This window comes from Rhipicephalus microplus, chromosome 1 (genome assembly GCF_043290135.1).
Source record: "Rhipicephalus microplus isolate Deutch F79 chromosome 1, USDA_Rmic, whole genome shotgun sequence".
Taxonomy (NCBI): Eukaryota; Metazoa; Arthropoda; class Arachnida; order Ixodida; family Ixodidae; genus Rhipicephalus; species Rhipicephalus microplus.
This window is the reverse complement of record NC_134700.1, coordinates 6152680-6176587: the sequence shown is the minus strand read 5'-3', so window position 1 is coordinate 6176587 and position 23908 is coordinate 6152680. Positions and strand designations below refer to the sequence as shown.

The 23908-nt window shown below is 44.6% G+C and overlaps 1 protein-coding gene across 6 annotated transcripts in view; it reads left to right on the top strand.

The window, feature by feature from the left end:
• The window catches only part of LOC142767442 (sorting nexin-4-like), a 284030-nt gene that overhangs the window by 166791 nt on the left and 93331 nt on the right, over nt 1-23908 (top strand). For all 6 annotated transcript variants that reach the window (XM_075869125.1, XM_075869115.1, XM_075869139.1 and 3 more), the window contains one exon: nt 19063-19157. In XM_075869125.1, coding sequence (XP_075725240.1) covers nt 19063-19157 — 95 coding nt within the window. The remainder of the gene's footprint in view (nt 1-19062; nt 19158-23908) is intronic.

Genomic DNA, 23908 nt, shown 5'->3' with positions numbered 1-23908 from the left:
TGTTCCTCGATATCGAAAAGGCTTATGATACAACATGGCATTTTGGAATTATAAGAGACCTGTCCCACCTTGGTGTGCGTGGAAGAATGTTTCACATAATCGAAAGTTACCTGTCAAACCGGACATTCCGTGTCCGTGTGGGCAGTGTTCTCTCCCAAACATTTGTCCAAGAAACAGGCGTGCCACAAGGTGGTGTACTTAGTTGCACACTTTTTATTATCAAAATGAATTCCTTGCACTTGTCCATCCCCCGCAATATGTTGTATTGTACATATGTCGACGACGTTCAGCTTGGCTTCAAGTCATGCAACTTGGCAATGTGTGAGCGGCAGGTTCAGCTGGGTTTAAACAAGGTCTCCAAATGGGCAGATGAAAACGGATTTCGACTTAACCCACAAAAAAGCACGTGTGTCTTGTTCTCTCAAAAGAGAGGCATGCACTCGGAACCTGACATTCGACTGAAGGGGCAACGTCTCTCTGTCAAAGCCGGGCATAAATTCTTAGGCTTAATCTTGGGCAACAAGTTGACCTTCGTACCGCACATCAAGTATTTAAAAACAAAATGTTTAAAAGCCATGAATGTTTTAAAAGTGTTGTCACGTACTACTTGGGGTAGTGATAGGCAATGCCTCATGAATCTGTATCGAAGCCTCATTCGCACCCGCTTAGATTATGGGGCCGTTGTTTATCAGTCTGCAACTCAAAGTGCTTTGAAGATGCTGGACCCCGTGTATCATTTGGGCATCCGCCTTTCTACGGGTGCTTTTCGCACCAGCCCCGTAGAAAGCCTTTACGTTGAGTCAAATGAATGGTCGCTTCATCTACAGAGAACTTACATGTCCTTTGTATATTTTCTTAAGGTGAAAGCAGACAAGAAGCACCCCTCCCACTCTACTATTAATGATCTGTCGAGCTCCATTCTGTTTCAAAACAGGCCTTCGATGAGGCAGCCCTTCTCAGTTCGCCTGAGGGGTCTAGCTGAAGAAACTGGAGTGTCACTTGAACACAGTTTAATGGCTCCTGTAGCGTACCCGCCACCGTGGCAGTGGCAGACTATAGACTGCGATGTGTCTTTCCTAGAAGTTACAAAACATGCACCTATTGCCCATATCCGAACATACTTTCTGGAACTTCAACACAAATACACACGTCCTGAGTTCTTTACAGATGCCTCCAAGTCTAACTCCTCTGTGTCCTACGCTGCTGTCGGCCCATCCTTTTCGGATGCTGGCCCTCTACATCCAGGCACAAGTATCTTCACAGCGGAAGCTTACGCGATACTTGTGGCAGCTAAACACATCAAACAATTACAAATACAAAAAGCAGTAATTTATACAGACTCCCTCAGTGTGGTAATGGCTCTGCACAGTCTTAAAAAACAAAAAAACCTGGTCCTTGTCTCACTTTACTCCATTTTGTGCACACTCTACACACTCAAACAACATGTTGTAGTGTGCTGGGTGCCAGGGCACCGTGAGATCCAAGGCAACGTGAGGGTGAATCAGCTCGCTGCATCCGTCCACAAAAGCACTGCCCCTACACCCATATTAATCCCGGCCCTTGATCTTAAGCCGTCTCTCAAACGAAACCTCAGGTACTACTGGCAGAGCAAGTGGGATACACACACACAAAACAAACTACACGTTATCAAGCCACACCTTGGCCATTGGCGACCAGTATCAAAATCACGTCTAACGGAGGTAACACTAACAAGACTCAGGATAGGACACACATACACGACACACATCTTTCGTCAGGTGGTGATCCACCATTGTGTGATAAATGTGGTGAGGCGTTAACAGTTCTTCACGTTTTAATTCAATGTAAACAGTTAGACACTCTAAGAAGACAACACTTTCCATTACCCTACCGACAACATATACCTCTACACCCTGCAATGTTCATTGGTAGGGAACCATTTTTTAGTAATAAATCATTGTTAGCGTTTTTAAAAGAAATTCATAATTTTCATATCATATACCCGGGCATTCCAAAGCACGACCTCTCCAGAGAGGTTTTTGCTGCGGTGGCTACACAGGAAGGCACTTGCCTCACGGCCCTTGGATGCAAGGGTATGATAGAGTGAGGTACTTGTGCTAATGCCATACATGTCCACCATCGTTTTACATTATCTCCAACTTTTGTCACCTATTCACACCACACACACCTTTCACGGCATGGTCATGATTTTATTACTTGTATGTTTTTAACCGCCTTACTGCGAGGAATTTTATGGCCCTTATACAGCCGCTAATCACAATCATTATCCACATTCCTTGTCCCATGAACTGGCGCTCTTTGGCCATTAAATGGCCCTTGCGCCAAAAAACACCATATATCATCATCATCAGCCAAAGAAGCACTAGCGAAGGTGAACAAAGAAGCAGCCAATGGAGTGAACGGTAGGGTACCGGCACCCATAATGATAGAGAAAAAAAGGGGAAACAGGTTCAGAAAAAACAGGTTCAGTCGGTTCAATGGTCACAAGACCCAGCTTCTGTGAAGTAATTGTGGGGGTGGGAAGGAACAAGGTAGCTGGTGGTACAAATGCAAGTAAGCTCCAGGTGCGGGACTCTCTAGCAGAAAATTCACAGCATGTGATAATCACCGGGGACTCGAACCTAAATCGATGCGCAGAAGCAATCAAAGAGAGGGTAAGAGGCGACAAGAGGGTTTCAATAGAGACGTTCCCAGGATATAAGCTGGAAGCAGTGATGAGGCAAGCGAGCGGGAAACTCACAACTAAAGATAATGGACGAAACCTCGCGATAATTGTGGGCTGTCTAAACGATGTCTTGAATGAAGAATCGGCAGGCCTAGCGACCACATTGGTGAAAGGGGTTGATGACAAATGATGTAGGTGGGGGACCAATTGGTCATCCAATTTAAGCTCACTGGTGCCCAAATGGCTAACCAGTTAAAGTGAGCTGGTGTGGAACTGGTAATCCAGTTAATCGTAAATGGTTCCCCAGTTGAAACTAGGTGGTCTTCAATTGGTTAACTAATTGGAATAGGTGTATTCATCCAATTGAACGTAGCTGGCGTCTAAATGGTTTGCCAGTTGAAGAGAACTAGTGTCCAACTAGACGGAAAGTCTCAGGTACATGGTTTTTAATTGGTTAAGCAATTGAATAGATGTGGTCATTCAATTGAAGGTAACAGGTGCTCGACTGGTCAGCCAGTTGAATTAGGCTGGTTGCCAACTGGTTAACCGGCTGAGCGCAAATGGTCATCCACTTAAAGTAAACTAGTGCTCAACACAAAGAGCCTTTATTAGACAACAATAGTTCTGCGAAAATGTCTCATGCAGAGTGAGCTTTGTAGTAAAACTCCCCAATTTCTGCTAGTGAGGGTATTTGTAGTCAAACTGCCGCCTGTTCTGCTGCAGCTTCTGGAAAGGAGGTCGCTGGTGCTCAGTTTTTTTTCTTTGTTCCGAGTTGCATCGGGAATCATGCGGGCAGGCTGTGCTAACGAAAAATATAAGACAGAGAAAAATGGGCTACATGGCTGAAGTAAAGAGGTTAATACACTAGTCTAAAATGTTGTAACTGAACGCTCTGGCACTTTCCAGATCGGGTAGTTCGAGAAACTCCACACATAGAGAATTCGTCCTAAGCGGTCATGCATGCCAACATCGACAGTGCAATTCGGAGTGCGTCATTCGAGTGTTCCAGACGAGTGTGGTTATTTCTGCATGAAGAATGGAAATGTTATCGATGTAACAAGGCTTACCGCGTACAGCAGCTCCCACACTTCATGCCTGCTGCGCCCGTGCACCGTGTCCGCTGCAGTCGCGAGCCAACACTACTTAGGGTAACGAACAAAATGTGCAAAAGGTGCTAATGATACAGCAGATAAGGTGGTTCAAAAACAAAATACTTGCCTTGATTGTGAAGAAATGGGGCTGATTCAATGGATCATGCCAACATGATTATTGCAAAGACGCTGGATATAAAACACGCCGGTAAAGCTTATGACTTGTGTTCGCTGCGGTGGTGCGCTGCTGATGACGATGCTGATGGCACTTGCCACCATGCTTGCACTGTGAGCGCATGCACTTTATGAAAGTATAAACTACATGACTATTGCTTTGGTCAAAAAACAATACAAAATTTTATAGTGATAATTAATTTTAAAGTTTATTTTGACCTTACTTTATTACTTCGAATGCAGCGTTTTTGGAATGGTTGTCAGTACTAAACCATGCTTGCTCAGCCGCTCTCTCACTGTGTTCTCTTATGAATAAACTTCGGCGGCTGCTCGCATGATAAAGATGTCAAGTGGCAAGAAAAGTGTGCAGTAGTACTGTAGTAAGGTGTTTTATGATTTTAAAAAAATGTTAAAAAATTTTTACCACTTTCACTCATTGCCGATTTCACAGAACTTGCACATGGCACTCCATAGGTTCAACCAGTTGAAAAGAACTGGTCTTTAGCTGGTCAGCCAGTTGAAATTAACTGGTTTCTATTAGGTGAACCAGTTGAACACTCACAACATGAACTCTTTGCAACTAGAATGTTTCCACTAAAGGGTCTTCTCCAATTGGAAAGTCTTTTCCTATTTGGGTGTGCACATCCAATTGGACCAACAAGCATTCTAATTGGGAGGCCGATTGGAATCCACTGTTCCAATGGTTTATCAATTGGTAAAGTAACGCTATCTCCAGCTGATATTGATGTAGCCCACTGGGTACCGACTAAGGACAGAAATGTGTCAAACATTGTCATAAAATTTATGTCCTGCGCAGCCCGCGATAAGCTGCTTTATGCTACGAAAAAAATGCGACTGAATACATCTGACCTTGGAATTGCCGGATCGACGCCTGTGTATTTTAACGAACATCTCTGTCCTTCGTATAAAGCCCTACTGGGAAAAACTATTGCCGCAAAAAAAACGTCACGATTGGCGACACGCTTGGGTTGCAAACGGGCGCATATTGATGAAAAAAGCCGAGAACTCGGACACTATCCGCATCCGCAACGAAGCCGATCTTGCGCAGATAGCATAAGCCCTTCTGTTATGCTGACTCCATCTGTAGATGACAACTTCCATAAAACAAAAGGCACACGCTCTATACTTCACTGTAATATTAGAAGCGTTTCAAAAAACAGCGATGCTCTTTGCTCCCTTCTAACCCAGCATTCATGTATGTACGATGTTATTGCGCTTACAGAAACCTGGTTGATGCCTGGCGAAAGCTATAACATTCCTAAGTACTTGTTTATATCCCACCCTCGAGAAGCAAATAATAGGGGAGGAGGAGTAGGAATATATATTAGGAAGCCTCTCGCATATAAAAAATGTTCATACTTACCTGCTGCTACTAGTTGTGAATCCTTATTTGTAGAAATTGATGATGTCATTTACGGTGCTGTATATAGACCCCCGTAGTCGCATCGCAAGCAGTTTCTGAAAGACCTTGAAAGTATTTTGTCTTACCTAAACGACAATCATAAGAATACAGTAGTTGTGGGCGATATGAACATCAATATCTTAGGTGACAACTGTGATGACTATCAAAACTTGCTAAATTCTTATGGCTTCCAAAATCTCATTTCATATCCCACTCGCATCACTTCAGACACCTGTGCATGCTTGGATCATGTCCTATGCAACTTCAAACCTGTCAGTTCCCTTTCAGGAACATACGACATTCCTGTAGCTGACCACTTGCCAATAGCATTCCTATATCGTCTCGGCAACAACCACATAACCAGCAATAATTTTCATGGCTATACTACACGGCTTGATTACGACAGGGTGCCCCGCCGCGGTGGTCTAGTGGCTAAGGTACTCGGCTGCTGACCCGCAGGGCGCGGGTTCGAATCCCGGCTGCGGTGGCTGCATTTCCTATGGAGGCGGAAATGTTGTAGGCCCGTGTGCTTAGATTTGGGTGCACGTTAAAGAACCCCAGGTGGTCTAAATTTCCGGAGCCCTCCACTACGGCGTCTCTCATAATCATATAGTGGTTTTGGGACGTTAAACCTCACATATCAATCAATCAATCAATTGATTACGAGAGGGTTTCGCAGCTGCTCTCTGCAGCCAATTTTGAGGACCTTAACGGTATGGATGTCAGCGAACATTGTCGGACCCTAGTCGAACGGATAAAGTCGATTATCAAGGACAGCAGTAAAAAATTAAAGAAAACGTACCATACGCATCCAATATGTCCATGGATGACAGCTAACGTACTAAATGCTATAAAAACGCGAGATTTCTGGTACACCAAAATGAAACAAAACAGAGGGAACTCTTATTACAATAACCAGTTTAGAATATATAGAAACAAAGCAGTTGCAGCTATGCGTAAACAGAAGCGACTCTACTACAAGAAACAAGTAACTTCAACTTCCAATGACTGTGGCAAACTTTGGAAAGTTATTAACTCTATTATACAGCCAACTCCATCAAAAAGAGTCCTCCCTGAAATGCCGCAAATGCACAATCTCGCAAATCAGTTCAACGAGCACTTCTGTTCAGTCGGCTCAAACCTGCATAGTGGCCTAAGTTCACCAAAAGAACCTTCTTTACCTCCTTGGCATGGTCCGTCATTTGGTTACATCGACATAACTGAAACAGAGGTTATAGTAACTGCTAAAAATTTGAATTCAGGGAAGGCTAAAGGCATTGATGGCATACCTATTTCAGTCCTTACAAAAAACATAGAAATCCTAGCTCCAACCTTAGTATTACTTTTTAATAAAGCGTTCCATACGGGTATATATCCTGAAATTCTAAAAATAGCTAAAGTAACCCCAATTTATAAAACTGGAAACCAAAATGAACTCAACAATTACAGACCTGTATCCGTCTTAAGCTGCATTAATACGTTGTTCGAGAAGTTATTAGCGATGCGAGTAAAAAATTTCCTGCATAAAAACGGTATTCTACCGCCGGACCAACATGGCTTTCAGAAAACCAAATCAACTCTATCTGCAGTACTTTCCGTGACAGATGTAATTAATGAGGCCCTCAACAACAACCAATTTGCTATAGGTGTGTTTCTAGACATTAGAAAAGCATTTGATACAGTTCATCTTGAAATATTAAGCCAAAAGCTTGAGCGATACGGATTCAGAGGCCAGTCCCTCCAGTTTTTTAAAAGTTGTCTAAATGGGCGATACCAAAGGGTAGTTATTGACGAGCATGTTTCCAGTTTAAGACCAGTAGATGCAGGAGTACCACAGGGCTCCGTTCTCGGACCCATTCTTTTTACGTTATATATTAACGATTTAACCAATTGTCTTTCTAGGGTAAGTGCTGTAATGTACGCGGATGACACAGCGCTAGTTTTCACCACCCCGTCACTTCATACTGCGGCACATATTTTAAACGACAAACTTTTAAAAATCAGCGAGTGGTTCACAACAAATAGGCTTACTTTAAAAACCGATAAAACCAAATATATAGTTTTTAAATCCCCCTGCAAGCCTGTAGACTTCACTATGGGCAAGCTGAAGGTCAATGATAAAGAAATAGAAAAAGTCGGTAGTATCTCATATTTAGGCGTAATGCTGGACGATGCCTGTAACTGGAAGCCCCATTTAGACACACTGGGGAAGAAACTTTCCTCTGTCTGTTTTACCCTGACCAAAGCTCGACACCATTTGGAAACTGATATCTTGCGCACCATCTACTTCTCTCTGTTCCAATCTCAGATAACATATTGCATCGACTGTTGGGGATTCACCTATCACACATACATCAAGCACATAATATGCCTACAAAAGAGAGCCTTGAGAATAATAAACCATGTTCCCCCTCGTACACCCCCTCCGCCTCTATTTTCCAAAACCGCAATAATGCCCGTGCTTACGCTACGAGATTATCGTATAACTCTCTTGGTATATAAAATCATTTGTAACAACTTCCCCTTTCCTAGAACTATTTTCCAAACACCAGGTAAAAGTAGTCGCTCTGCCTCCGAAGGCAAATTTTTAATCCCTCTCTCTCATAACACATACGGACAACGCCGTCTCAAGTACGCCGGCGTTTGGAATGATCTCCCATCATCCGTTTTACAATCAACCAGGGTAGATCAGGCTTTAAAAGACTTTTTCTTGCATCACACAACATCCAGCTTATCGAAGAACAAAAAGTAGGGGAAAAAAAATTGAAAATAACATCAACTTATAATACCTTGTACATGTTTTTCCTACTGCTGTTGTTTTGGGGACGATAAAATTTGCAGCCTCTACCACTGACGATGTACTGCAGTCCTGACGTGTGGTCTTCTGTATGTGTGTTATTGCAATGAGAACTATACACAGCTGTCTTATTCATAGTTTTTGTATAAACCGAGCGTTTGTTTTTAGCACTGTAATTTATCTTGAATGTGTCTTTCTTATTCATACACATGCTTTTTATGGACAATTTTTTGAACACCTGTATGTACTACATTTTCCCCCAAACATGTGGTTGTACATACATAGCCCCTGATTCATTTGTATTATGTTTTTAATGGATCTATTACTAGCCAATAGGCTAAGGATCCAGACATTCATGCATGTATTTGGTGAAAATGAAAAAGAGACAATAAACAATCTTGAATCTTGAAATTAACTGGTTTCTATTAGGTGAACCAGTTGAACACTCAAAACATGAACTCTTTGCAACTAGAATGTTTCCACTAAAGGGTCTTCTCCAATTGGAAAGTCTTTTCCTATTTGGGTGTGCACATCCAATTGGACCAATAAGCATTCTAATTGGGAGGCCGATTGGAATCCACTGTTCCAATGGGTTTATCAATTGGGATGTGTGCAACCAATTGGACTGACAAGCATTATAATTGGGAGACGAATCAGAAACTGGTGGGCCTATCATAACTGTGTGGTCCAATTGGTCCTGCACATTGAAGCGCCACATCCCCGCTGCTTTCCAATTCATTCCATTTAGGACCAATTGCTAGGAACTGGTATGACAGATTGGACCAATTCACTTTTTTTGACTGGGAAGCAGGAAACCTCGCCTTTGACTGCACGGCGTGAAACATATTTTGTGATTCTTCTAGCTCAGCAAGCAAACAATAAAGAGTAAATCATTGCTACTACGATCTGCAGCACCTGTCCGACTTCGGTAGTTTACTACCGAATTCAGAATAACTGTAGTAGAAATTGCCAGCGACAAAATATAAAGCACCAGCGAACCACCAAAGTGAGGCCAACTGAACGATGGCATGGGCTGGCTGTGCGGGCATCCCCTAAACGACAGTTACAACAGATGCCGCATGGTGTTGCCACCATCTGTGAAAGTTGCAAATACGTAGCTTATCTGGACATCACTGGGGCGTAGGACAATGTTAACCAGGATATTTTGTAGGACATATGGAAGGAAGTGGGCATAGGCGACGACTATATACAGCTTTTGAGAGAAATGTGCAGAGAAAATACAGTTTGCATAGAATAGGAAGGAGTAAGTAGCAACGACAGCGTTGAAATCAACAAGGGGTTTAGACAGGGATGTCCTTTGTCCACGCTGTTATTCATGCTGTACGTACATGGTGAGGATGGAAAAAGCGCTGGAAGGTAGCAACATTGGGTTTCATCTGTCTAGAATCTCTATAATCTTCATTTTGATGTTGGCGAGGTCAATTTGTCGCAATCGGTGATGACGCGTGCATGAGCTGTGCTGTATCTTAACATCATCTTTTTTAGGTTTTATCAGTCTACTGTTATTGTATAAATAGCATGTGTGATCGCAAATAAAACATTAGTTGCAGGTTAGCACTGTGTGTGTGTCTCTTTTTGTGTCCTTGTTGTGGCATGCTATACTCATATAAATGACAAACAGGCTGGCGCTATGGCTGAGGACAAGCTTTCAGGTCTATTTTATGCAGAGGATATTGACCAATTTTCTATTTTATATTGACAATATATTTTTCGGAGATTTTTATCGACAATATTGTCCTATTTTATAGTCAATACGATATACAGTGACTGGTAGGTATATGGGGAACAGAGTCAAAAGATGGGTTAGTTGGATATGCATGGTATAACCGTAGTTTAAAGCAATCAATGTCAATGCATGGGTTGATATTGATTGCCTCCTTATATATTCTTCTCTTTCCAATAAGTCTTTTAGTTGTGAGGAAGAGCTTGTCCTGTGTTCTTTTGTTTCCTCATGCACTACAATTATACCATATATGTGGAAGGGAAGGCAAGGCTCTAGGACTAGCATTCAGTGTAAACAAAATGTGGATTGATGGTATTCAATGATCACAAAGACCACGCGGTCTCAATAAAAGGCCAAAAAATACCGAGGGTAAGCAAGTACAAGTACCTTGGAGTATGGGTAATTGAGGGAGATAGACATATGAAGGTACAGGAAAAAACATTGCCAGCAAAGTGAAAGAGGAATGATTCAGTAATGAAGCACAGAGCGTTATGGGGGTACAATAGGTACAAAATGCTTTGAGGTCTGTGGAAAGGCATAATGGTTCCAGGGCTTACATTTGGGAACTCAGTAGTGTGCATGAAGTCAGAGGTGCAATCAGAAATGGATGTAAATCAAAGGACTGGGGATGTACAGGTTGGACGCTCACGAGAAGACACCGAATAGATTGTAAAGCGGGATATGGAATGGACAGGTTTTGAAGTAAGGGAAGCTCAGAGCAAAATGAGATTTGAAGAGGGGCCTTTAGGAAAAAATGAAGAAGCGTAGATAGGCAGGGAAGGTGTTTAGGTATTTGTCTATAAAGAGCGTGGGCACGAAGTAGAGAAAAATAACTAGGAGGCTTGCCAGTAAATATACAGCTGGCAGTGTGGGCGACACGTCGACAAAAAAAAATTGAGCAAAAAGTCAGTGAAGCAGAGAGGATTTATTGCATGGCAGCGATGGAAAAGAAGCCGACTCTCGGGAACTAATGAAAGGGCAAGAACAAAATAAGACAGGGCAGGTTTTATTATAATTCAAGGAAAAGTGCTTTACTGTTATAAGTGAGGTCTGGTCGCCTTAGAATGCATAGTCATAAAGCAAGATTCAGTAAAAAAGAACAATGTCCACACTGTGGAGGAGTTAAGGAAATGACGGAATATGTTCTGATTGAATGCGGGTACAAGCCTACATGAGGCTTTGGTTCTCAGGGATAAACATGGAAAGCTGAACATATCCACGATAGAAGCAAGGAATGGTTAGAGTGTTGGTGACAGAAAATCGGAGATAAAGGACAGAAATAGTGAGAAAACAGTCATTCTGCCTGAAGAGGCAGAGAGATGGAACACAAATTATCATTTTCTTTCTTATAATAAAATTGATTTAATCAAAGTAGATAAAGCATTAGGCCAACATAAAAAGAAAGCTTTCATTTTTTTTCTTGCGAGCCTGGTGGCACACATGTCACCTCCCCGTTATAAAGGGGACCCTCATAGCATTCGTCCATCCATGGTCTATTGGCAGCTTTACGCTGACCTCCCTATTTATTACATTGATTTAGCTTCATTTACTGCTGATTCTGGCACAAAGGCCATTCGGATATATCTTACTAAAATGTGAAGCCAGCAAAGTGGTCAGGTTTTTTTGTTTTTCGGTCTTCGAGGTAGTCAATCAGCGGGCTTAGCTCTATGTCGTCGCGTTGTTGTTGAGCCAAGTCGGTTGCTTGTACAGAGGAAAGGGATGTATCGTCCTCTTCAACGTCCGCATTCGTACTTCCGATTGGCGCACGTGAGAGACAGTCAGCATCGGTGTGTTTGCGTCCTGACTTGTGAATGACTGTAACGTCAAATTCTTGCAGCCGAAGGCTCCACCGTGCTAGACGACCAGAAGGATCTTTGAGGTTGGCGAGCCAGCATAAAGAATGGTGGTCACTAACTACCCTGAATGGGCGACCGTACAGATAAGGCCAAAACTTTGTTATAGGCCAAACAACGGCTAAGCTTTCTTTTTTTGTTGCAGAGTAGTTTCTCTCTGCAGATGATAGTGTTAGACTTGCCTAGGCAATCACGCGCTCTATGTCATTTTGTCATTGAACCAATACAGCTCCAAGTCTGACGTTGCTGGCATCCGTGTGTAGCTCTGTGGCAGCGTTGTCATCAAAGTGACCGAGTACAGGTGGGGCTTGGAGATGGTTTCGTAGCGTGTCAAAGGCGTGACGCTGATCCTGACCCCACACAAATGGTATGCCATCTTTTGTAAGTTAATTTAGAGGTTCAGCGATCTTATAAAAGGCTTTGAGGAAGCGTCTGTAATATGTGCACAGTCCCAGAAATCGGCGGAGATTGTGCTTGCTTGTTGGGACAGGAAATGCGGCAACAGCTTTCATTTTCTCAGGGTCTGGGCATATACCGGCGTGGCTGACAACGTGACCAAGAGCCTTCTGTTCCTCGAAAGCAAAGTGGCATTTCTCAGGTTTGAGAGAAAGTCCAGCTGTTCGAATCGCCTGGAGAACTCTCTGTAAGCGCTGGACGTGCTGCTCAAACGTGTCCGTGAAGACGACCACATAGTCAAGATAGACAAGACACGATTGCTATTTTAGCCCGAAAACAACCGTGTCTATCATTCTTTGAAAAGTAGCTGGCACCGAGCATAAGCAGAAGGGAAGGACTTTGAACTCGTAGAATCCATCAGGAGTAATGAAGGCGCTCTTTTGGCGGTCACGCTCGTCAACAGAAATTTGCCAATAGTCGCTGCGTAGATCCATGGAAGAAAAGTAATGAGCGTTGCGAATAATGTCCAGCAAGTCATCTATTCATGGTAAAAGATACACGTCTTTTTTCGTGATCTCATTCAACTTTCGGTAGTTGACGGGAAATTGTATGGTACCATCTTTTTGAAAATTGAAAAATGAAAAATTCGATATCAAAAAATACAGGTCCCGAGAGCTTACCTGTAGCAGACCATCGCCTACAATAGGCGCATCCAAGAATAACAACTAATCCTGGAAACGCGCTGCAACAGAATAATTTATTTGGGTGAAAAAAAATGCTTATCTTGGCCAGCTTCTTAGTTTTTGAAGTGAAGTTGAAGGCGCTAGTCTCGATCCTATTAAGGCTGTCCAGGTGCGGAAGCCCGGTTCACTTCATCTGGCTAATAGAACGGTGAATGACGCCGAACGCTGCCGCTACTTCAGAGGCAGAGTACATGTTTGTGGCCAGCGCCTCGTTCGGACGATTCTCCTTATCACTTGAGCTGTCGGCCTGGGTATCCTGGGTCCCTGCGACCGCAGCTACTATGCCCTTGTCAGCGAGGCTCGCAACGGCCTGACATTGCAGTCCGCTTTCACTACGTCGTCCACAGACACTTCATGTGGAACTGCTGCTGGGAAGCAGGACAACTCGCAAAATGCGTCTTCTATCAGCTCGTCGTCGTCTTCCCTGGTTTCCGCAAGTTACACCATCATAAAGCCTGCCTTGCGGAAGCAGCTAACCACTGTGTCCGTCTTCTTTTCTCACCAGGTGAAGATCTCTGCAGCAGAAACCTTTGTGAAGATTTCCGGCCACTTCTTTGTCTACCACAGCTAGATATCTTGGCTGCTGACAGCTTCGCTTTCGCCAGAATTGGTTTTGCCAACGATGTAGTAGCACTGCTTAAATCGGTAAAGCTTCCTGGTGTTGTCAGCAAAGTTCTTTCACTGAGTGCAGCGGCAAACCATTTCGCCTTGGCGATCAGCATATTGGGCCATCCACCGAAATGTTTTTCGCGCGCACTTCTAAAAACCAAGATAGAGTGCCTTTTCTACATTCTCGTGGGCAGAAGCGCGCGCATGACAGGCACCCGATGTTCGCTGCTCCGCCGCCTTTGCCCTGATATCAACTTCGTTCTTCAACAAGGTACTCAGTGCTCCGTGGTATCCCGAAGTCATCCACGACAGTCGAACATTTTTCGCCCGCCTCAACACGCTGTTAGCCTCCAACTTCGTCACAAAGTAATGGGTCTTGCACTTCTTGACACTGGCCACAGCTACACGAGAAGTCGACAATTCAAGAATTCCCCAGCGGCTTTGCACACCACGCACGCAAAAGAGAAATGCTGCAGATGCGATGGTACATAGGCAACACGCCAACACAGGCGAAGCGCTCGGGAGGCGATAGCCACCTGTGAGGGCAACAGCAAAAGGCGCGAGCGGTGGTTGGCTAATCAAACCTCGCAAAACAGCAAAAAAAAAAATTTAAGAAAAGGCAGAATGAGGAGGACGTCAACTTCTTTGTTCCTGCTCTTCGAGCTGACGGTTTGGCAGAGAAAGCATGAGAGAGAGAAAGAGAAACGAAAAAAAAAGGCGTTCTGCAAGTTAGAAATGATGCAGTCCGAGCCCTCTCGTCCTTACCGTTTTTTTTTAGTGTTTCGGGTTTTGACGGAGGCGTGGTGCCGCGTGAAGGTCACCAGGCGTACGAGTGCCAAAGTGCACCTCTCCACTCGCACGCCTAGCCGCGCTGCCGAGGAGATAGCAGGGCGTTGTGAATGTCGAAATGCACTTTCCAACTCGTGCGGCGTTCGATATATCTGAAAGCAGGTAAAAATATCGTTCAATATAAACCTGCGATATTTTTTACTTTAACAAAAAAATTTTAAGGTGATACTTGACGAGTTCGATATGCCTGAAAATTCGATATATGTGGCTTCACTATAACCGTGTTTGACTGTAGCGTGCTTGTTCTCGCGTTTCAGAGTGCTGACACGCGAAATTGCTAGCCGCTGCCATTGCTGCTTCAAGTAATCACTGTGCGGCAAGCTTCGCCAGTGAGGGGGAGGTCTGCTGCCGATGCTCAAAATGCCAATCCACGGTTCTGAAGAACCAGCAAGCGATATACCATATTTACTCGCATAACCGTCGCACTTTTTTTGGCGAAAAACTGATGCCAAGTTGGCGGGTGCGATAATTACGCGGGGAAAACTTTCCACAAAGACGTACAGAGCAAAACTGAAAACGAAGTGATCGCAAATCGGGATTCTCACGCCAGCAACTAACAGCAAGCTTTGAGAAGTGCTAATTAAAACTTACCTCAACAATGCACAGGTTCAACACAAGACAAGAGTTATTTGAGACACAAAAGGCCCAAGTAAATAGTTGAGAATTAATATATCGTACATTAAGCTTGTAGGCGTTGCGGGCGTAGTGGCAGTGTTCGTCGCTCAACCGGAGCTCGCAAAAGGTAAGAGTCGAACGCCAGTATTGGGCTGATGGCCATTTAACAGAATCGTCCGCAGTTGCCTTCTGACGAAATAACGTTTACCACCATCAACGCCAATCTTAGGAACACGGAAGGGCCGTGTCATGGTGGCTTTCAGCTGCTATCACCAGCAGCGAACACAGAACTCGTCGACTCTAAAAGGCCTACCGGCAGACCTGTTGCTGTTGTTTAGTGCATGGTGAATCACTTTCAAGTTAAAAGCAGCCGTGTAGTTTCTCTATCGCCCCATAATGTAACAACATTACAGACACAACGTACAAAACACTCCGCAACGCCCACTTGCCACTTTGGCTTGGCTTGGATTGAATTGAATCACTGTGCAATAATAGTATGCTCTATGCTTAGGAAATGGTGCCAATTAGGGTGGCTAGGGAGGTGTGATGACTGGCCTCCGGAGGCTGGCCCAAAAGCGCGTTCCTGTTGCGCGGTGGCACTGCCGGTGGGGGCGCTGTGCTTTTCTCGCGTCGTCTACTTCCCTCTGGGCGGGTAAATAATTCGACCGCGCTCAGTTTTATGGCTGTAGTCTTTTCAATTATGTTGTTGACGTTGAGAAACTTGCACGTGTAATCTACAAGCGCAAACCACGCAGCCGATACAGAGCGTGGGTTTCGCGGCCACTTCTTGCGAGGTGGGAGCGCTTGTCACGCGAAAATTAGTTCAGAGGAATCTCTCCCGCAGACCAGCAGGTGTCAACAACCTTGCGTGTGTCACTCGCAGATTTATTATACATTTTCGATTGCAATAGTACTTTAAAAAGTGGAAGTCAATGCAGTTTTTATGCAGTGCGGCAGAAGAATGCAATAAAGTACAAGACTGGTGACTTGATTCAAGTTTATTAGAAACAGTACATTAAAACATTACATAGTACAGGGTTTCACCTTCTTGGCTTTATTCTGCACAGCATGCTGGTTTAGCCCTTTCAGCAGAAAATGGACACGCGTAATGCTGTAGAACCTGACAACCGATGTTATTAAAGAAGCTGAATGCTCACTGCAGCCAATTTGTGGCACATTGGCTGCTAGGCGCAAAAAAATCCTTCACTACTTTGGTGTGCAAGCGCGTGGTGCTAAATGCACAAGTTAGTCTATCCTCAAGGGTTTTGATTAGACTATATAGACGGACAGAGGGGTAAAGAAGGCCCCCCGTGTCCCACTTTTTACACGCTTCTGCTGGCAATTGGTCCATCACACTATCACGTGTCACGAGGCAAGCATCCTTGCAAGCTTCGCATTGGGTTGAGAAGATCCGCTTCCTGGCTACATATCCAGCAATATAATAGGTGAGGCAGTCATCACTGCGTTCTTCAACGTAGTCAGCGTGTTCAATCGCAACCTCTGTTGCTTCGACAGGTAGTGTAACGTCGTCACAAGCTGGTGCTTAATTTTCAGACAGCTATCTTGCTGAAGGCAACAGGAGGTACTTTGCTTTTATGATGTTCAGCTGTTTGGTAACTCGCTATGTTTTTGTTTTGGAATGTCTGACGTGACCAATACTCCGATGGTAGTCAAAGACCAAAAATGAAGTGTTTCCGAGGTACTTCATCGTTGACTATGTCCAATTCGTCATGAGGAATGAGCTGAACCGATTCGCGTTCTGAATCATCAATATCCTCGCGGCTCTTCTTTGCAGGCACGGAAGAGCCCTGTCCCATTCTCCCGTTCCTCTCTTTTGGCAGAGTTTTCATCATATACTTTGGAAGGTTCGGGAAAATTGTTAGAATAGCACTCTCCTTAAGGGCAGGCACATCGCGTGGTATATGGACCTCCTTTTTATTCACAATGTGCACTTGATGTCTCATGATAAACCTGAAAACATAATAAAAAGTGAGCGTAGCCTCTGTAATGAAGACTCTTCGAATTTCCAAGCAACGAAACAATAATTAATGCATGTGTTGCAGCGTTAGGTGGCACACATCTAGCTGCGGGTCGATAGAGGCAGAACGCAAAACGCGCCCACGTGGAGCAACATGCCAATGTAAGTACAAGAACAACCGATCATCTGAATTAGTCTGGCTCTTTCCACTGCACTTCTGCTGCTCATGACCCATGTGTCACACCGGGTCAGTGTGTTAACTTGTAGAAACCTCAACTTTTCTATATGCTTAAACATGTACGAATTCAATACGTACCTTGGGTCAAAATGGCTTTCGCAAACTGCAGAATTCTCTTGCAGGGGCTTGCGGCTCAGCCCTTGGTATGGCACGTGCCCACTTTTCAAATTCATCCTCATGGGCAGGTGCACGAAAGAGAGACAGTCTTTCACCGCAGGACTTGTAGCCGGCGTCGCAACCTGGCACAAAGCACCACCTCTGCGTTTTTTTTTGCCCGTCGACAGCATTCTTCAAAGTGGTTCAAAAAACGACAACCGCTGACATCATCTCCTTCAAAAAATCGGGAAGCGATAGAAAAAGCAGGCCGTACTTCGTGAACAGCGACTGCTAACTTGCGCTGCTCCGTCACCTACGAGACACGAGCAACACATGCTCACAGTCGGCACATGCCAACAGCGCCCCAGACTGACGCACCAAATTTCCCCCCAGCGGCGAGAACACGCAGAGAGGCCTCGCTAGGCAAGAGGCCGCCGCCGCAGTCATCACACCTTCCCATTCTAGCCACCCTAGCCAGATGGCACGCGCTCTCATCATCAGTGACTGGAACAAGCAGACGACATTGTTGTGGCAATTTTCGGGGGTACAATAATTACTGAAGGAAAAAAAGAAATCGTATTTTTGTTGGGCGATGGGGGGGGGTGCAAGGATTACGCGAGTAAATATGGCAGTTCATTGCTTTTGACAAAGCACATTACAGCGTGTTCGATTTCGCATGTCCGCTAGTTGTCTTGCCCGCAAAGTTTGCAGCCGAGTTAGGCCTAGCCACGACTTGGAGCAGAAAGCTCAGTTGTGGCTGTGGTGCCCGATGTTAACAAGCTCGTCATGCTCATTCACGAGTACATAGAGTTGCCCTGCGGGGGTCTTCGCTGTAAGGTCCTAAGTACTGGTGAGCAGAATATCTAACAGCGGATCCAAGGAGTCGATAATATTACAATGGGTTACAATGTCAGTCAGTTACAATATCAGTCGATGACATTACAAGCTAAGGTGCAATTCTATGCTAAATTATCGTCTACCTGTGAACACAAAAAAAGCGTGAAATAGTCACTAAGTAACACAATTTTGACAGCCGTGATGGTCGTAGCCCGGAGATACGCAAGCAGCAGACGATGCTATTCCTGTGCAGGCATTAGACCAATGGCATGGCATGTTGTCACATGTCAGAAGCAGTCAATCACTAAGGCAGCCATTTCAAATCGTGCTGCCTCTGATATTAAAGCAACACCTACTGCCTTCTTGAAAGCAACACGGTTGTGTTTCTGTGATGGTCTCCCTTCCGAATCTAGCGTAAATGATCATGTCGGCTGCCAGTGCTCCTCACGGAGAAAGCACTGAACCACGAGGGACGTCCTATCCCAATGGTAAAGCATGTGACATCGCAGGCATCTTTCTAGACAAGGCATTGAGTACACACATGAAGCCGACATTTTGATGATTGTGGCGAGTGTTGAGGCGAGCCATTCATCATTTCTAGTCACACTTTGAGTGGTGTGTGTGTGTGGAATAGCTCAAAGCACTGTATCTTCAAAACTGTTATTCAGGTTTCACCCAGCATTCAATTGTTTTCTTAGGATTGCTTTTGTCATCACCATAACTATCATGCATATCATTCCTGCTTGGAATGGTCTGCTGTCTTTTGAAATAAAATAAAAATAAATATTTAAAAATATCAAAAGGTGGAAAATTTTTTTGATATCTCCACTAGAGCACTTCTCATAATCATATCGTAATTTTGAGATGTAAAACCCCCACAATACTAGTGGTTATTGCTTTGGTGTGACTGATGGCTGTTTAATGTTGTGTCTGTAATGTTGTGTCTGTGATCAGGGAAGTGTGCAGTCATCAAGAGGTTCTGCAGTACAAGCTGGAACAGAAGAAGAGCCTCTACGCCTCCAGAAAGTCACAACAGGCTGAAATCGCAAGTCTGCCTTTTGATTTTAGCTGTACTACTTGTAATTACTATTAGTGTAGCTGAACTGTGTCATACATTCTTCATGGACAGTTGATGTGTTTTTTTCGTATTTGTAAAGCCAAACAGCATAACTGTTGATCATTGTTTCAGAAGGAAATGGTCAGGGAGGGCCATCACAGAAGGGCTTGCAGTAGCTATAGTGCTTCAAAAAACATATAGTCGAGCCTGCTTGTAACGAACCTGAGCCTAACGTGGCATCCGTTCGCTCTATCCTGAAGTTCATAGTAAATGAAACACAGCTTTTAAAAACGTTGCGAGTGAAAACACCAAATTTTTGCCCAAAAAAGTCCGTGATGCAAGTGTTTCAAAGAGCAGAAGCGATAAGGGGGGTCTCGAGTTTATTTCAAACAATAGCATGCTCGTTTGCCAAGGCCCCTGCCATAAGCTGCGTTAGGCACTGGATTCAAAGTTTCGTCGTTCTAGAAATCTGATTCCTCCAAATCGCTCTTGCCGTGTACTTCATTCACAATGCCCTAATCTGTGCACGGTTCCGCGGTGTGGGCATTATCATCGGCCATAATGAAACCATCGCAACAGATGTCCCACCTGCTCTCCCATGTTGGAGTCAATGGTGCGCTGCCACAAATCGCCGCCGCAGTGGCTCTGTTCGGAAGCTTCAGGATCGGCATCTGGCCCGACGACGTTGCCGAAGTCGGCTTCACGAAAACAGTTTTGCGTGCATGTAGCTGTCACTGTTGCCCACTAAATATTCACCATCTCCACAGCTGAATACCGGAACGCCCGAAGCGGCAAGTTGGCTGCCAGGTGGTCAACAGCTATGAGCAAGCACTCCGCAACACGATACCTAATGCGCAGATTACGCTCAAGCCAAGCAGTCACATTTTCGACGTTTTGTTGAGCAGCAGGAAAAAGTGTGCAAGTCCTCCCGTCTGCAATCGTGACCACACATGCACACCAAGAGCGAGCAAAATGCGCACAGGCGACACATATACTAGAACACTTGGAACAGCTCTGGGCCCGTTTCTAGTTAGAAAACGAAACTAATTCGAGCCAGCATGGCTGGCGTTGCGTAGTGGTGGAGACGGACCAAAGGGTTGTGATCAAGGCAGGGGAGCAGATTTGCGAGAGAAATGGGCAAGGAGTTGTGATAGAGTGAAGAGAGGGGAGGATACGGGAGGGCGACCTTAAAAACCAAAACACGCGGGAAGCAGGCAGGTCGGGTAGCTTGCTTGAAAGGTCCGCGAAACGCACAACTCCCGCATATAAAAACATGAAAGAGTGCCTGCGCGCGCAGAAGTCAAAGCACGGCAGCCTGGATCAGCGCGCGCTGTGGTGCTCAAAGAATTGGCAGCCGTGGTCAAAAACTCGTTTTGTTGCACCGGCGGGTTTGGGTGGCCTCACTGACTTCGATATTTCGCAATTCGTTTCGCACAAAGGAACAGCCATTTTCGCGCTTCTGCATGCGTGTGAAGGGCATGCTGAGCTGAGTAAAAAGTGAGCGAGAACAGGTCATAAACACGAATCGAATTGTGAATTATCAAAGTTGGTAGGGTAACGTATGCGCATGCACTAGATACAGACGATTGGATACAGTCGGTGGCCGACAATGTTGGCAAATTGTCTGATCACTCCAGGCCGGCGACGCCAATAACAGTAGGAGCGATCAAAAACAGAAGAGATGGCCGACCGGTCTTCGAAAAATCGGTGGCAGTGTGAAAACACGGGCCTCGTCTGGAGATGCGGGGTGCTCAGAGTAGTGGTGGGACAAAGGACGGAGGGGTGCCTGACAAAAAACAGTCGGGGAGAACGGCAACTAGAGGGGGGCGGAGGCAGGGTGGCTGTTTAACAATAAGAATGTATGGCCACCTCGCCGATGCCTGATCAGTGGTCGAAAGTGATTTCCCAGGAAGTCGGCAGAGCGCCGACCCCGTTCGCTGTAACCGATCAGCGGCGCTCGGAAACCTTTGTTGTAAGTGCGATTTCATGCCATTGAACCAATGTATATTTTCACTATCATGCGGATATTGTTCGTTCTAAGCGAAAGTTCGTTTTAAGTGGGGTGGTTATATGTGTGCTCGACTGTAATGCATGAACAGCATGTGTGCCAGGGAAACAATGTTGCACATGAGGTGATGCGTTTCAGACGCCATTTCAGTGGAGGTAGCTTGGCCAATATTTGGCTGAATAGAAAACTGGTCAGGCTGATCGATGGATTCGGCATTGGCGTTTCGAACTTCTGCATCCCCCCAGTGAAAGAAAAGGCTTAACTGGAGCCATATCAGAGAAACCAATAGTGCAAGCGTGAAATGTATCAGAAGAATGGACCATTGAGCGAGTAAATGGAATTAGTGCAACTGACAGGGATGCGAAGGAGAAGACCTGTAATCTCTGCATACACTGTAAACATTGCAAATGTTATCCTTTACGAAATTAAATGAAATTTCTGTTGAGGCTCGAAGATACACTGCACAAAAGATTGTTAAGGCCTTGTACAATTTAAAAGTTCAGTGATGTGTGTGGTAAGGTCATCGGTGAACCACCATAAAATTGACATTGATTATATGATCATAAACCTGTGATCTTAACCTCATGCCCTCGAATGTTTTCTAAACAATTGTACATTTCCATCAATTATTTTTTAGTTGTTAATTTAGGCTTGTCTAGTGGTTTCTCTTATTGTGTTCCTGCTTTTTGCTCAAATGCCATTCACATGCAATGTATGTGGACATTGTTGGAATCTGCTCTGAGGATGGGTGTCTCTATGGAGGCTGGTTTGAGGCAATCTATACAAGACGACCGTCTCCTCGTGTTCATGCTGCCCAATGACAATGGTCGAACAGCTGCCAGCTTAACCAGGCGAATACATTTTGCCAGTAGGTATGCCCTTCTTTCAAGAACCTTTCATTATCTGTGCTGCTGCCTACTCGTTCGCCACTTGTGCCATGCAGATGCTCTCGCTTCTTTTTTTTGCATTTATGTCTACTCTTCCAATCATGTGTACCAAGTGACCTCCTCTCTGCAACGATTTCCGAAGGCATCATCCTTTTCATGCCCAACTTTTTTTGACAAAGCTTTGCAAGCAGAACCTATACAAAGGAAGGGAAACCCACCAGAAAAAGCCTAGAAATGTGTAGTTAGAATGTTTTTTTTTTTCGAAAGGTATGGGGATGAGACTTAGCTCTACCGTTTAGCCCTATCTGCAAGCTCGGGCTGTTGCTTTGTGCAAGGATTATCATGACCTCTTTAAGCAAGCAAAGAACATCACTATGTGCAAAGGAAAAAAACTCCGCATTTTTTAATGCGAAGACTCATAAAGCAGGTATGCCTACTAAGGCTTTTGTTAGTGAGAACAATTCTTGGCAAGTGCTTGTTAAAGCATTTAAATAGTGTTGCTTCCAATGATTCTTTCAGGGCTATGAATTCGGATGATGTTATTGCAATTTTTAATCACAGAAGTACCGTATTTACTCGCATAATGAATGCACTTTTTTTCTTTATTATGCGGGGTAAATTTTTATGAGAACTTTTTCGGGAGGCGCAAAAAGTTGCAGTAATGTAAAAAAATTTAGGCCGCTTAAATACACGTACAGTGTTTGGAAGCAGCTTTATTGCACTTTACTCATCTTCGGTGCTTGATGGCGGTATCTTCGGCAAGCTATCTCCGCGCCGCCCGTGCACCCCATAAAGTGTTTTGCGACTATCTTTTCTTGCAATCATTTAACTGCAACAGTGGTATCTGCTGTGATCTTGAGGGGCGCCCAAAAGCATATGCTACGACGCACTTTGCCAACTTTGTGGCAACCTCGCATGACGACCGTGACGAGGCCATTAACATTGTATTAAGCTACCCCCGAAGCATCAAAACAAACCGTCAAAATACACCTGCTGCCTTGCTTCTACATGAGAAGTTCCTGTACGTGCAGATAACAAGCAAAGCGAGAATTGGGAGTGCTACCATGTTGCGGAATAAAATTGTCACAATCTTTTCTTGAGGACAAGCGATTTTTTTGGGTTTTCCAGAAACCTGTGACGCAATAGCGACAAATGACCCTTCGCGACAGCAAATCCCGTGGTCGTCACCTAAAAATGGCATGCACCTTGTTGGACTTTTTCGTATTCGCCGGAAGCGACCGTCGATTGGCGCAGACAGTTCCATGACCTTCGCACACTGTGTGCTTATCAGCTGCAATGTCTCTACACTCCCACCATTCGTGAACCCCCGCTGTGCCGCACAGATAAAAAAGATGGGGGACGTGCCACGCTCAGATATAAGAACTATACGGCATGGGGCAGCAGGCAAAGAGGGGGAGGGAGTGACCAAGGGGAGTCTGCAAAATAATAAAAAACAGAAGAGATTCAACGGGTGAGGGGGCGCCAGGTGTCTGTTAGCAGGACTGCATGGAATGAATATAGGGGGTGCGTTTATTACGCAAAGAAAGGAAATCCAAATTTTGATAGCAGAAGTTGGGAGTACATTTATTGTGTGAGTGCATTCATTACATAAGTAAATACAGTGTGTATAATTGTGCTAATTTTGCTATAAGGTACTCTATGGAGTTCTGCCTCTCCTGCAAGAAGACATGCATCGGATACCTTATTTACTCGCATAATCCTCACACTTTCTTTGGCGGTAAAGTGATGCAAAAATGGGGGGTGCGAGAATTATGTGGGGAAAACTTTCCGCAAGAACATACAGAGCGGAAAAGGAAACGAAGTGGCCGCAAATGGGGATTCTCATGC